Below are 16,017 nucleotides of genomic sequence, written 5' to 3' on the forward strand. Positions count from 1 at the left end.
TGAGCTGTTTTATGGTCTGAACTGTGTTGACCTGAAAACTGTCAGACCCTTTAGACTCCCCAAAGAACTGAATGTATATCTGTTTATGTCCAAAGGAAACACATGTAAATCAGTTGTCTGTGTTTAGATTCCTCTCCCATCCTGCCCATGTGAGCAGCAGCAGTCTCAGACGACGCCGTGTGCACCCACACACACAGAAATAAAACAATAACAAAAACACGATATCCTTTCGACTTATTCAACCAAGCAACCCTGGCTATTGGGTTCTTACCCATGAAGGGGCACTTAGCTCTGCTGAACACTGGTAACAATGGAAAAGGCTGGGCTGTGCAGGAGGTTCAGCCATTTCTGACAAGAGGAGTAGTTTGTATCTTCAGACGGTGCTTTGCCAAAAAAGGGATCGTCTCTCAGAAACTCAGTCCGGTAAAGTTGTGCTAATACAGAGGCATTTAAGCCCACCCACGTATATTTGGTGAGAACAGAGTTATAAGATGAGACAAGTTAATTATGGCCGGCACATATCAAAGGCATTAAAGGCTAATAAGAGTGCAATCAGAGAGTAAAACCTTTAGATTGCAAATGCAATGTAAACTGACACCGCAAATTTCCCGCCAATAAACTGAACAAATAGGAAGACCTCAGGCTAAGGCTATCTCTCAGAACCAGTCTGTACTGGTTCTGAGAGATAGCCTTAGTCCTCTTATATAATATCCTTGTATTTGACTGTCCTGCATCTTCACTGAGATCCTTGTGACTCTCTGTGATGACCCTTTTTACAGAAAGCCCCTTATTAAATACAATATACAAAAGACAAATATGGTGTTTCAACCTCTTGTATTTCCAGATCTCCATAACATTGTACATACATTTTAAATGACAGAAATATACAAGTAAAAATAAACAAAAGCATACAGAAATCAATAATACTAACCCCCATGCTGGTGAGAGTTTGTGGTCTCTTACATAGATGAACAAGACAAATACACAATTCTTCTTCCTGTGCATATCATAGTGGGGAGTGTGTTTGCGTAAGAGAGGAGGAGTAACTGACTGCACGGAGAGGGATGCAAACTTACTGTACATGTAGTACTGATAAAGCTACAGCTTTCAAAATACAACCAAGCTGAGACTGAATAGAGAAACAACTCAAGAATCATGAATGTGCTGCCGCTGTACAGACCTAAAGCAATGCAGGTATGTGTTGAAACCTGTAGATTTCTCCTTTTCAGAAGTCCAACACTGAGGATTAGTGAGATTTGTTCGGGGGTAAAACAACAGCAGGGATGCACCAGGGTCCAGGCAGTTGAGTTGGAGGAAGAGGCTTTAGTGCTTGCATTCATGTGATTGACAAATCCAAATCACAATGCAGCAAAAGTTATATCAGTTGTATCAGGTGTTTTTGCTCACCAATCTCTATCCAGTTGCTGCAGGAAGCTGCGTCCAGCAAAAAAGCTTTGAGACACATAATGTACACGAAATGCTCAGTCAGCACAAAACCACAAACAGTACTGAAAAACACTGACTGCCTCATGGGATGTAATGGATTTGTATTTATATAGCGTTTTTCTAGTCTGATGATGACCAATCAAAGCTCTTTACATAAAGTTTTACATACACCCATTCACACACCCATTCATACCGTGCATCTATCAGCAGCACTTTGTTGTTCTATGGGGGCAGTTCGGTTCAGCATCTTGCCCAAGGACACTTCTGCATGCAGATGGGGAAGACTGGGGATTGAAACTGCCGACCTTCAGATTGGAGGACAACCGCTCTACCCCTCAGCTACAGCTGCCCACGTAGCAGCTCATACTGATGCTGCCGGTGTTCATGTTCTTCGTAGATGCGTCAAAGATGACAGGCTTCATTCCGCCGTCCTCTTCACTGACAGAGAAAGAGACAAAACGATTTTATTAAAAATGTTTATAACTGAATCTTCAAACTCTATCACTATATTTTTTCAATGCTGATGACCACTGGAAAATGTGTCACACCCCTTTTAATATTGATTACTTGTTTACCAAAACCAAGCAGCATAATCTTTTTGTCTTTTAGTTAAAATTTCATTCTCCAGTGACAAGTAGGTAAGACCGCAAGGTTCAAGTAAATCATCAGTAAAGTAATATTCAATGTACAAAGTACCAAAGTAAGAGTCTACACCAATATAATATGAATTCCCTAATTGATAAACAAATTATTTGAGTACACAGAACATAACCATATGGTTTCCATTCATTCGTTTACCTTTCAATGCTACATTATTGCACTAATTAATAAAAAACCCTGATCCAAATATTTAATGGCATAAAAATTCAACATACAATATTTTAAGGATCAGTTCACCAAAATCTCAAAAATAAATAAATAACCAATTCTCTCGCCTCATTGTAGTATCCTTCTGTGCAGATATCATTCTTTGAGATTTCGGTCTGTTCCAAAGTACAACGGAGATGAAAAGTTCAAAGGAACATTTAATCAGCATCTCTTTAGGCAGATCATCTGCCCTTAATGCAAAAACTATTTTCAGTCTTTACCAAATATTAAATTTTTTCTGTAATACTCGGCAACAACAAAAAATAGGTTGCCTTAGATGGCAATTTAATGTTTGATCATTTTCATAAAAAAACAAACACACATCTGAAGACACACCACTAGAGGTTGTACTCTGGGTGAACTGACCCATTCAAAACTATGTATAAAAGTACTGGTGTCAGACCTGTGGTTGGTTCCCTCTATATCTTCTATAGTGTCAGGTAGGGGCTTATTGGCGGTCTCAGGCAGCAGCAGGGTGAGGGCAGAGCCCAGCAGAGGGCAGAGACCACAAAGCAACATGGGAGCATGAGGACTGATGTTTCTCAGCAGGTACATCATGGGAGCCAAGACTCCTCCACTGCGAGCACACATGGAGCCAAGGCCGATCCCGTTCTGTCTGTAAATCAGAGTTACATGAGAAGAAAGATAGACCTGAGTCTGAACCCAAAGGCAAATCATTAATGCGTCTGCTGAATCACTTATTCTGTGCCCCCCATGTTATTATAGAAGGCTTTCAGAGAAACATCTGGGGCCTCATTTATAACTGTTGCGTATGCACAAAAGAAGTGGCCTGAAACTTGTGTACGCCACTTCTCACGCAAACGTTAGGACTTATAAAAACAAACCTGACGGGAGAATGTTCGCATTTCTACACTAACCCCGACCCATACGTACAAACATTTTTGGAGATGGGAAAATGACATTGCTGATGCTAGGTGGTGAACTGGAGCCAGATTATTGATCCACTTCAACATTAAAACAAACAGTGTTATTTGTGCTCCTAACTGTTCCAGACGAACGTTCAATTGAATAAGATAACTTACAGTAAATTATGTTCAGAAAGTGTCAGATCCGAGGCATTCATTATTATTATATAAAAATTGATTTTGTTTTGTTTATCGCTTCTGTGGCCACCAAACAATCAGTCTTTCTTCTCCTCCACCTCAGTAACAAACACCTCGATGTCAGGGTCAGATAGTTTTGCTTCTTCTTCTCATAACTTAATGCAGTGAGTCTGTCATGACTGTCATGACTCACCTTGGTTACCTATTGGTCAGCAGGGTCAATAATATTCATGAGGTGCTTTGCATTGATAATTAATAGTTGAAAGTGGGCATGCAAAGGGCGGAGTATGAGGCAGATTCACGTATGCAGGTTTCCAGGTGGACTGTGGTTTATAAAGAGAACATTGCGGTCAGGAGTGCGTGCTGAGCAAGGTTTTACAAATCTGATTTTGCGGACGCACTGTTTTATAGTGAGGCCCCTGATATGTCGTTCACCTATCAGCAAAATGTCAGTGGAACCTGTATCCTGTCTTTTCTATAGTGACGTGTAACTTATATAAGACATTACTGATCCAGCACCAATGTTTCTGTAGTGATATGTGATAGAGCAGGACAAAAACACAGAGCTAAAAAAAGGCTTTTAAGCTTCTGCCTCTTTTCAATGGCTCCATATTTGAATGATATCACTTTTGTTGCCATGTTCAATTATAGAGCCCCATAGATAATAGTGCTTAAAGGTCTTATACTGACATCAATATCAGAGCGCAGCTTTGTAAATGTCAGATTTCCTTCATTGCTTTGAGCAAAATATATTTTTTGATAAAAGACTTTTGAAAATATTATTATCATTATTATTATATGAATTGTTGGTGCTATCATTAATAACATCTTTACATCCATAAGTATTACTCTAATTGTTTTCCTTATAACCAGTATAACTAAGAGCTGAAACCTGATGTTGTTCCTGGTCTCTCGACCCCCCATACCTGATCACAGTGGGGAACACCTCCGCTGAGTAGACATAAATAATGGACAGAGAAGCTGTGATTCCAAACTTCCCAATCATGGCCAGGACTGTTTTGATAACAGATAGTTCTAGAGGAGCGGACAAAGAAAAGTCACACAGACAGTAGGAAAACAATAAAAATAACGTAATAATAAAACTTCCCTCTAACCAACCATTTTAGAATAGAAAAAATCACCAATGACTGCAGAACTTTACTACATGTGGCTTTCACTATTATATGCTAAATTCCTGAGTAAGGACATGAGCGTCTGTACCACTGGGGATGAAGATGGTCAGCAGGCAGGCTGTGCCTCCCACAGCTAGGAAAGCTAGTTGGGAGATCTTGCGAGAGCGGTTGAGGGTGAACAGGGTGATGGTGCGTGCAGGCATCTCCACCAGGCCGAAGATAAGCTGGGTCAGATAGATGTTCATCCCAAAGTCAGAGATGTTGAGGGACAGGCCGTAGTACACCAGCACGTTGACGAACCTGAGACAGGTGGGGAAATGGTATCATTTTGGATGGGAGATTTCAAGTCATTCACAAATAAGTTACCCACCAGCTGTTTTTCTCACCACCATGCGTATGTTTGTGAGTCAGAATCATTATAAATTGATAGGCGCATGTCAGCTCTTGTCAATTAGCAAATTTGCCAAGCCTCTATTTCTCCATATAAGGACATCAGTTTGTCATGACGATATCGTGTGCTGAACAGTGAAGTGGAAAACACACACACACACACACACATACTCCGACTCCTGCAGACAGAAGTTATGATGCAAAAGAGTTTTTACCTCTAGCCGGTTTTTTATAGAGATGATGAGGATGAAAGGGTGTCAATTTCATAGTGATTTAATACATTTGGTAACTGCATTAGTTAATTAAATTATTGCTATCTACTATTTGTATTTAAATAAATGGAGTTTCAATATATTATGCCTTTAATTAAAAGGGTATGTGTTTACATTTTCGCATTACATGAAGAAGTTCTAAATTTGTTTGAACAAAGAAAATTAAGGTTCGCACATATTGATGAATCCCAGATTCTTGTGTCAAATGTGTTGCTTGACACTTACATTCTTGACACCACCACCAGATGGGGCCAAACTAAGGCATTTTCGAGTCCTCAACAGAGACTAGTTTACTGAAATATGTAAAGTCACTCATTATCCTCTGCACACTATGGCGATGGAGGGGTGGTTGAAGGGTCTGACTCCAAAAAAACCTCTGGAGCTTCAAGAGCAAACAGCATTGCAGCCAAATCCAAAACAATAGGAGTGAATGGTGTTCTTCAGACCTAATACAACTTGTGTGCCTCCATACCGCTCGTGTGTCTGGAAGCCCCGTAATTCATATTCAACGGAATCAAGGTCATTTACACCAAGTTTTTATCCTAAATGTCTTCTGATATCTTTCTACTAGGTGCAATCACAGACACACCATCGTTTAACCAAGTCTGCTAGTTTAGCTACTTCCTTCTGACTTTTTAGGCTTAAAATATGGTGTAAATTACCTTGTTGTGTCTTGGATTCTGCGGCTCATGGGACGATGGTGTCTCCACACTACCTCAAGTAACTTACACTCCAGATTCCGGGTTCAAAGCCAAATTATAGCAGATCAGTTTTTGTCAAAGTTCATTCGTGACCTTCTTCCCAGTTAACAAGTACGGAGCAAATGGCTATCTACAATGGAAAGCCTCAAAGAAAACTATGTGGTACTTGTTTAGGATGCTCAACTGCCCAGAAGCCAGTGTTCTAATGGGAAGATCACAAAGGCCCATCTCAGTTCGGATGAAAGAGTCAGATCGATGGATCTTAAATTCAAAAGCAGGCGTACACCAGAGCTGATGCATCCCATTACCCTCATTACCATCCTGACAGCAACAAGGAATTCATTCCCTAGCTCAGCAGTTGGACTCCTGTGGGGGCGGCTGCTGTGAATTCTCTTGAGCCATCTAAATGGTGGTTCCTGGTGGACACAGACAGTAACTCTGCACAGGCACAGCTATCTATATGAGGCCTCCACACACCTGAGCCGACCCTTTGACTCACCGCCATCGAAGCTCCCTGCTCTGCATCAATGGAATGTAAGAATGTCATATTTATCATTATTTATCTGCAGTATCTTTGATTAATGTGCTAATTTGAGTTACTTATCAGTATTCATTTTATTTTAGTATTTATTGTTGTTTCGATGACTGGTGTTTAGTTCATTATTATTAATGATTCTTTGTACTGCAGAAACCATGACAAATATCCTTCAAACTGCAATTCCCTCTCGTCATCCTCCTTCTTTAACCATTTTTCTACATTCAAATCATTTTTGACTGTTAAAGATGTGTATTGGAAAAATTAACTAAGAGTGGTTAAAACCTATTTTGTAGTTGAAGAGTAACTTTTTGCAAGACTCCATGACCTTAAATGTTTATGACCTGAAACCTGTATGACCTTTCTATATACCTGTTTGACCTTTGCAATTCTAATTGACTGTCGAAAGAACCCAATAGAAATGTATGTAAATAATTTGTTACTGTGCTTTAGTTTCTGTCTTAAACTACCCTACAGAACCAGTCTGAACTGGCTCAGGCAAACTTCCTTGTCCTCCTATATAAGACCCTTCTATTTGACTGTTCTCCATCTTCACTCTGAGATCCTTGTGACTCCCTGTGTTGATCCTTTCTGCAGAAAGTAGATAACTATGTTGTTTCCAGCCTCCTGTATCTCCAGATTTCCATCACAGATGACAAACAGGATTATGTAAAAACGACTACTTTGATTGGATGAATAGGGGGATTCAGAACGTCTACATTGCTGAATTTTATTGATGTTGACAATAACGCGAGATCTCAGTAAAAAAAGAAAACCTGGCAAATGTACGGCTGATATCTGTGGGGATTTAAATGTGGTTTTATAAAGGGGCCTAAGTGCCAGTCTAGATGCCACCTAATGAACTTAATTCCACTTCTGGTCTGTGACACCAATATCTTCATGTGGAGTCATGCATGTTAACATGTTTTAATTTTGTGTGTACTTTATGGTTATGTTAGGGCTATTCATAAATGTGTATAATTCTTTATCGTTTATGAATAAAAAATGCTGCATTGCTTTGAATCGATATAAACTGAATTGCCAATTTGAAACTGACTCAGATCTGAAATTATGTTACTATTTGAATTATAATTTATGGTCATTTCATACAGCAAGTTCACTGCCTGTCTCTAATGAAAAAATAAATGTAATGTTATGTTCCCGTCAAGTTACGTTTGCACTTAAGAGAAGAAAGCGAGTTCAGAGACAAGTTTTAGCCTTGAAGCAAGTCCTAGGGCTATAAATCTCAGAAAAGGAAAAAAGGAAAACCAGCTACGAACGTATCAACTGGTCAGTAGATGAGTTTACCTGTGAAGACTGGGAGGTAGATGCTAGCTGTGATGTAGACTGGTAAAATAGATCTATCATGTCTCATGATGTTTAAATCCCTGTGTATTTATAACATGTACAAACAACCCAGAAAAAGTCTGTCCTCATTAAAGGCTTGGGTACGTCCTATCAAAATAATGACTTGATGAATTATTTACATTCATGCCCATACTTCATATAGTGACTGACTGGCTGTACAGAGGTGAGAGAGTAAGCTGGGTTGGAACTCTCTCTATACTCTCTTCTTTTATAACTGTTAATTACTTAGTTCTCAGAATAGCACAATGGAACGCCACCCTTCAACCCCTTCACATGTCTTTGGACAGAATGTCATAAAAAACTTGTTGTTTTCCAGCCTCATCAAACTTAATTCAAATTGTTTACTTGTGAAAAGTATATGCCTGCATTAGCAAGCTATGTTATTATATTTATATACACAGTAAAAGTCCAGGAACAGCGATATATTTTCCTCTTTGCCCTATTTCACTCCGAAAACAGCCGCAAATAACTTTTCTTTGTTGAGTCTGTTTCCAGCCAAGCTCAAAGGTTCTCATTTGCATACAAGTCAATGAGTTTATATTCTAATTTGACTACAGCCCGAAAATGCTTACAAAGGTTGATAGCAGCTCTTGCTGCTGTCACCAAGCAAAATGTTTTCCTCTTGGATCAACTGTCACTTTGTTCCAAATCATGTGTGGGCATGTTTGTATCTTCATATGAAAAAAAAATGGCCTAAGCAATAATACAGGGCAATGTCTTCAGTCCCAGAAACTTTGAAGAGCTTCATTGTATTGTGTATAGCATTGTCATAGAATGTTAGGACAAAACCAACTGAAACATTTAATTTGACATATACCCATGGGGATGTATTGTTAGTATGTAATGTATACAGAGAGTAATGTAATATACAGTGTAATGTTCTTCTGATACTTACCAGAGATAAAAAACAATCAATGACTGCTTCCTCATTTTTGGGGTTCGAACAAGATCTATGCATGAGTATGTTTTCTTCACCTTTGTTGTCTCTTCAGTTTTATAGACCTGGTAAAAGAGTGAAACACAGTGAGTAGGAGACTTGGGAGAGAGGATTACAAAGTGACTCATTGACTGTTTCAATGGTTTGCATATTTAAATGAAAACCAGTTTGACTGTTTCAGAGATTGTGCCCCTTTAATATTTAACTATCACTGCTAGGAAAGCAAGATGAACTACAATGATGTATTTCACTACTAATGATTATGATATTCTCTTGATATAAAATACAAAATAGTAACATTTTGACAGACAGTACATTTACCTGATGGCCTTTTGGCGCTCAGAACCAGTATGCAAGTAACTATGTTGCTACCAGTAGTCGTTACATAGTGATACCTCCAAGGCCAACTGTTGTTTGTTTTAAAGCCTTGGTCACAACTACCATATCCACTTTGTTCTGTACAATTTGGTCCTGAGGGCTCTCAGCGTTTTGACAGGTCTCACTATAGATTGGGTGATTTTCAAGACCTCTTTATTTAATTATTTTTCAGGTAACTCCTAGCAGACTCACTCGAAGGGAGCTGTCAATATTTCTCAGTGAAGGTGTCAGTCAGACAAACGTTGTATGGACTTTTTTATCGGGCCAGGCGTAGAAAGTCTGGAGACTGTGGCCTCCCCTCGAATAGAATTGGGGCAAAGCTGACCCCACACCTCACTCCAAGTTTCCTGCTAAATAAGACTAATGACATCACCGGTATCGATGACAACTCTTGTTAAGTTAAAATACATTGTTTAGAAACATCAACTATTGTGTAAGCTAAGCAGTCAAATTGGAATATATTGAAACAAAATATAAATCTGACATAACATTTTTCATTGTCATTCTTACTTGACTAAATATCTGCTGATATCTTCCGACAAGGTGTGTTTAGGGACCATCGGACGTGCTAACCTTCGCTAACTAGGCCAATGACACGGTTTCAAGTCGAACATGAATGTCTGGGCTTGTTATGTTTTTTCTGTTGTTTTATTACATCTAAAGATTTGGTCACAAGCTACTTCCATTGTATTGGATTCGGCTCTAACACTGTTTACCCCCAAGACTCCTAAAGTGTTTTGTGGACTCAAACACTTCACCCATCACCCCCATTAGGATAGTGGTGAGTATATAACAAGTTTCTGGGGGAACTATCCCTTTAAGAACCTCAGTATGATATTTTTTGGAAACCAGTCTTGGGTCAACTTATATTGGTAAAGCCCATATTCATGCATCAGAGTTCCCCTCATTCCCCCCCTTATACAATGCAACATTAATCGTGCTGTATACTGTACAACTAAAAAAATCTTGGTGTGATTGCCTGAACTAAGGCATTGTTGCCTTGATGTCATCAGAAGATCCTGACCTTTGCCTGAGAAATAACCTCAACAAGGAGAGGAAAGAGCCAAATGTATAAAGAGAAAGAACAGCTTCCCATCGATGTGCATATTAAAAAACAACCTTTTGTCTTTTGCACCATGCTCTGAGCATTAAAGTGGGACAATGCTGTTCAAGATTTCTATCACATTCCTCACTGTCAGAAAGGGATTGCAGAATTTCCACGAAAATACAAAATTTAAAAACCTCAGTCACATGTGAGGGATCCCTCCCACAGGAAGGACAGAAGTGTAATAGATGCCACGTGTAAGGCAGATCACATCAGCAACATTTTTTTTCAAATATTGAATAAATAAAAATTACTTGTTGCACCTGTACCGGACACATTTCGTGATCTTTGGTGAGGGGCTTCCCATTCATCTGTGCTGCTTTCCGGATCAGCTCCCATGCTTCCTCTTCCCTGTCATTGGCCATTAACCAGCGAGCTGACTTTGGCAACACCCTTAAAAGAGAAAATTATGATAAGCTTTGATGTACATTTGACTCCTTAGACAAATTGACTAAAAATGGCGAGAAAAATAATGTGACGAATAATGCTGGAACACCTATAATGGAATACAGCCCTAATTAAATTATAAAATGTATCAGGAACAGTTTGTCTGGCATGCAACGATTGGCACCTAACATACACTGAGCTTTAGCTACACATTTTGTTTTCAGTCACATGGTATGAAAGGGGTTTACATTAATAAAAGACCTCCACAATTACAAGACCTTTCTCATTAAAATTATGATGGACAGTTTTGGAAAATACGTTTTGCCTGCTTGTCTGGACACACTGTATCAAATACAGCTCACACTGCTGTCCACTTACCAGATGTAGAAGATGAAGAGGAAGCCAGGAGCTGAAATGGCCAGCTGCAGTTTTCGCCAGTCTCTTATGAGATATGCCAACCCGGCCAGCAGAATGTAGCCAAAACCAAAGAAATAGTCAGTTATTATACCAGCCAGCATTCGCTCCTTCGGTCCTGTCCATTCTGTGCCTGTAAGGAGCATAAATGTGACAAGAGACGCACAAAAATATTGAATGTGCCCACAATAACAACATTGAAAGTGTATATTGGGCTACGACATACATACATTTTCTGTTAACATTTCATCAAGTTTTAAACTGTCTTCAATTCTATCAATGTCATGAGGCTTTACAATTATGGTTTTAGTGACCAGTAAATATCCTAAATTGTAATAATGCAATCAAAACTTCAAAGTGCTGTGCATTACTACTTTGTAGTCTCACCCTGATTATGAATCCCTTTTAGGGTCAAATTTAGAGTACTCAAACATTTGAAACTAAGCAAGTCTAATTTCTGTCAGTTATACCCCCCCCCCCCCCACACACACACTTTCTATCATCTTGACTGTCATATAAAGGCAAAATGTCACTCAACAATTCATTTATTTTGAGGTTTCCATAACCTGTTAGCCAGTTCGCTGTGATTTTGTGAATAGCTTTCTTTTGTAAATTCAGAGAAAAAATGCATACAATTTGTATATGGCACTGACCTAGAACAAACGCATTCATGATAACTCCAGAGATGGATGTTCCAACTAGAAATCGAAGGGCAGTGTATATGTAAAAATTTGGCGCGAAAGCTGCAGCAACCCCAAATATTGCCTGGGTGGCCAGGTTGATGAGGATGATGATCCTGCGACCATACCTGGAAAAATAAAACATTTTCACAATTTGGTCATCAAAACAAAAACTTTATAATGACAAAATAAAACCAGGACTTCAGAGTAATGTCATACATTAGATGGTGCTCGAAAGATAGATTGCTTACTTATCAGCTAAGCTCCCAAACAACACAGCACCAACAAGGAGACCAAACATGTAGACGGAGGAGCCAATGTTGTTCAGGCTAGCACTGTCACACACCAGATCCCACTGCAATGATCAAAGGACAAAATGTAAAAGCAATTTCCATTTCAAAAACTCACACTCAGCCTAAAAGAGTTGGGCAAAAGTAGAAGATCTTCGAATGTAAAACTGTTATTAGTTAGACTGCTGGAGTGAGATAGCTGATGAATATGGCGTATAATTATGGTCCTCAGAGGATAATGAAACACCTTGATATTTCCTTTTGTGCCAGGTTATGCCCATTTGTCCACATGAAAAAAAAACTTTGTCTTGGTAACTGAAAACTTATTGGGTGCTGAAAATCCACGTTATTACCATTGGAGAATGTTAGTGGGTTATATGAAGGACTTAATAGGTCAAATCTGAATGATGTTGGTGCTACCTTATTATTTCCTATAACGCCAAAATCAGGCCATATTTTCATGTTTATATGCATTTATCATATATATGATAAACCTGTTAGATTTGTATGTCCTCATTGCCTTTGCAGTGAGTCAGGGAAATATAGTAACCCTGTAAGAAGCAAGAAACTCAATACATTGCACCATAACATTGCAGTATTGCAAGACAACTCTTGAGGCTTATGTCCAAGACAACAGTGCTATTTTTGATCAATGTTTTAATAAAGGCACTAGTTATGTGATGGCTTTATTTAGAACATGTATTGTCCTTGAGGTGGTATATATGCGACTTGCTCTGTTAGAGAGCAAGCTACTTTTTAAACTATTTAAATCGTTGATCTATCCACAGAGCCCCAGCCTACCAGGATCCACAGTCACAGACTGGAAAGATTCCAGAAGTTTTCTAAATCCACTGCTAATATCCTGCGGGACTTCCGCTTACTGTGCTCACTGCTTTGTCTGAACACTCATATAGCCACTTACATGTCCCATCCTGCAGTTTCATGTGTTATAACCTGGCAACGGGACAATTATATAAATGCCTGCACTGCTGGCAGAACCCTCTTCTTATTTAACCCTCTCTCAGATATCAGTCCACTGTGATATAACTTTTAAGCCCTTAGACTTTTCTATGCAGGATTTTAAACCCATATGGTGAAAATGTGGATATAAGAAAACTTAAATCCTGAATCATAGAGTAATTTACCTCAGTTACTACGGTGCTTTTGAAAGTGTTGTTGCTGTACTCCCAGCGTCCCTGGCAGCTCCCACGAGGATGCCCATCACCAAGAGTTACAGCATCGCTGTGGTTCAAGGGGTCACTGCATGACAACTCAGACTGGCCATCAGGTAGTGTCAGAAGGCTGAAGTTCAAAGTGGCTGGCTTACCTGTTGAGGGCCAGGTTGGGCGGCATAAATGAGGAGGAACAGCCCCGGTGAAGACTGAAACCAGCATGTGGAATGCAAGAAAGATCTGAGGTAGACAGATCCATACATACAACGCCTTCTGGAATTTCCCAAAGCCTCCAATAAGCCTGAGGATTTCATCAAAATTCATTTTGATCACGCTTTTCCGAATCCCACTTGAAATGGGCAAAAAGTGTCCAATACTGCTCCTAAGATGAGGCTGCTGAAGATGCACAAGCTGATAAAGGTAGCAAACCAAGCGTTGGTCAAATGCAAGATAAAGCCCAATTAAGAGGTACAGAAATGTCCTCATTCAGATACAGTCACACCTTCAAACACTTTGCACTGCAGCCTTGGCTATCTGAAGTGAACTGTTGAGCTCTCTGAGGCAAATATAACCTCCCGGATGGGAGTGAACAAAAGCAGGAGGGAGGTGTTTGTCCTCTGAGGGAGGAGCTGCAGTCTAGTCCCCCCACGTTCTCACTCAAAATCTTTCAGAACATAAAATGTATCTGATGAACCAACTTTCCGATGATTTTTCACAATTTTGACATCGACCAGTTGTTAACTGGTCACTTTTTGACAAAGGTGATACAAACTTCCCATGTGTACATTTGGGTTGGGTGGTTATGGATTTTATGTAATCAGAAAGAAAAAAAATCTCAACCACAATGTTTATCACCCCGTCCTCTCTCCTGGAGTCTGGAGGTTTTGCTAAATCAGCTGGCTTTTGGATGCAGTGAGAGACATTGCGACAGTGATATAGAAAAATTGATGAAACACTGAAACAATTACTGGATGTCTGAACAAATAAATAAGTTTATGGCTGAATATGTGTGTGTGTGTGTGTCATTTGCTGTAGAAAAATAAACCCATAAGGAAAAGTGAATAATTTCACAACTTTATTTAGTATACATTTTGAAAAAAGGCATTTTAACCATAATTGAAGGCGCTGCATTAAGGCGTCGCGAACCAGCACTGCAGGAAGGAAGCCCCACATTTGACTGTACATCTTTGTGCCTGGTTTTGCTTCTGCTTCGGTTGGTAAGGGGATACTTTTAGCCATAGGCTGTGCAGGACACAGCAGGCCAGCAGAATTCTGCACAACTTCTTAGTTGTATAAAGGAGCTTGCTGCTGGCTGTGTCCAAGAACATCCAACGACTCTTAAGCTGCCCATACATGCGCTCTTACGGCGCATGTATGGGCGTGGATGTCATTGCAGCGCAGCTCTTGAGGGGTTCAAGGGTTTGCAAGTTGGAGCAGAACTATATATTATATTGATATATATAATTTTGTTAGCTCTCATATCGGATTTTCTTTTGCTACTTATTATAGAAATTGTTGGGAGTGACCTATCAATTATAGGACAAAAACTATTTATCAAAAGCCAAAACTGTTACATTTAAATATGAACATTCTCAAAATTCTCTCAACTGGTATAATTGAAGATTTGAATTATGACAATCAATGATGAGGATTAAAGTGCGTCAATTTCATGGTAATTGAATACCTTTGGTCAATGCAGTAGTAAATTAAATAACTGTTGTCTATAAAGCCCTTTTTAGTTTGAAAAAATTGAGTTTTAGCAAACTAAGCATTTAATTTAAATGGTGTGTGTTAACGTTTACAGGGACAGCCGGGCTTTCATTATTTGTGCTTACACAAGGTCTGAGGAAGTTAAAAAAATGTTTGTACAAGTTTAGGTAAGAACATATTGATGAGTCCCAGATTTCTGTGTCAAAAAAATGAAGGCTACTGGATGGAATATTGTGTGTTGTGTTGTTTGTGTTGAGTCTGGCCTCAGTTTTTCCAGTTATTTTGAAGTAATTTGAAAGAAATCCAAAAGCAGAGTTGATGACATTTTTCTTAATATTTCTTTGTAGTAATTATAAAAACAGATTTTTTTTCCTAGCCACAGACTATATCTAGACATTATTGACCAACTGCAGAGGTATCACTTTATCTTTTTTTCAGCTGCCAAAAGTCAGTCAATAAACTGACTACAGACCTGCACATTCCAACTGAATTTACCCTAATCTACCCTGGGATGCAAGGGGGTTAGGCAACTAAAATGGTGACACAGAAGAAGTAAATGAATGCAGCAGGGAGGGATTACGGGAGGTTGTAACTGCCCTACAGCCCCCTCAGAGTATCTGTTTTGACCTGCTGCCGCATCATTTTAACATAGGAGGGATTATTTTTGTGGTTAAGCCTCGAACTACTTCACAAGTTCAAAGTGGACACTTGGGTGTTTAAACAATTCACAAAAGTGGAACAGAGCTCCTGTTGGTAACTGGAGAGGACTGACATTTGGCATTCTTTGATGAAGTGTGGGGCCCCAGTGTTCAAGTCTCATACTGTGAAGGGACAGTCCATGGCCTCTTATTCAAGGGTGTATATTCCAAACTCAAAAACACAGTTGGGCATAACATTAAAGCAGCTAGCGTGGTGCAGAGAAATAGTAAATATACTTTTGTAAGTGTCCTCCTGAAAGTCATTGACACAGACAAATGCATGCATGCACGCACACATTTAAACACAATAGTTGTGTATCAGGTGCAACTTGGAGCTCAGTAGTACAGCTGTTCATTCTTTGATAAATAAAAAACCTGAATAGAATCTATACTTTTCTTGTTGCTTGATATACTATAGGATTATCATATATTTTTCTCATCTTTATTGTTACTGTGCTTAACATATTGAA

The 16,017-nt window shown here is 39.2% G+C and overlaps 1 protein-coding gene across 3 annotated transcripts; it reads right to left on the reverse strand.

Moving 5' to 3' along the window:
- Positions 1–817: 817 nt before the first annotated feature.
- si:dkey-119m7.4 (uncharacterized protein LOC560629 homolog) lies at positions 818–13,823 on the reverse strand. 3 transcript variants are annotated; one of them, XM_062410776.1, is made up of 11 exons: positions 13,295–13,409; positions 13,113–13,209; positions 11,929–12,032; positions 11,651–11,805; positions 10,962–11,130; positions 10,451–10,589; positions 8,672–8,778; positions 4,599–4,810; positions 4,304–4,412; positions 2,717–2,929; positions 818–1,884 (listed from the first exon to the last, which is right to left on the reverse strand). In XM_062410776.1, exons 1-11 carry the CDS (start codon positions 13,396–13,398, stop codon positions 1,782–1,784), a joined length of 1,512 nt encoding a protein of 503 aa, XP_062266760.1. In that variant the 5' UTR covers positions 13,399–13,409; the 3' UTR covers positions 818–1,781. The 3 variants fall into 3 exon arrangements, with proteins under 3 accessions (XP_062266760.1, XP_062266759.1, XP_062266757.1); XM_062410775.1 differs by having other exon boundaries at positions 10,460–10,589; positions 13,113–13,823; XM_062410773.1 differs by having other exon boundaries at positions 13,113–13,822.
- Between the last annotated feature and the right edge of the window lie 2,194 nt (positions 13,824–16,017).

This window comes from Platichthys flesus, chromosome 18 (assembly GCF_949316205.1).
Source record: "Platichthys flesus chromosome 18, fPlaFle2.1, whole genome shotgun sequence".
In the NCBI taxonomy this organism is placed as follows: Eukaryota; Metazoa; Chordata; class Actinopteri; order Pleuronectiformes; family Pleuronectidae; genus Platichthys; species Platichthys flesus.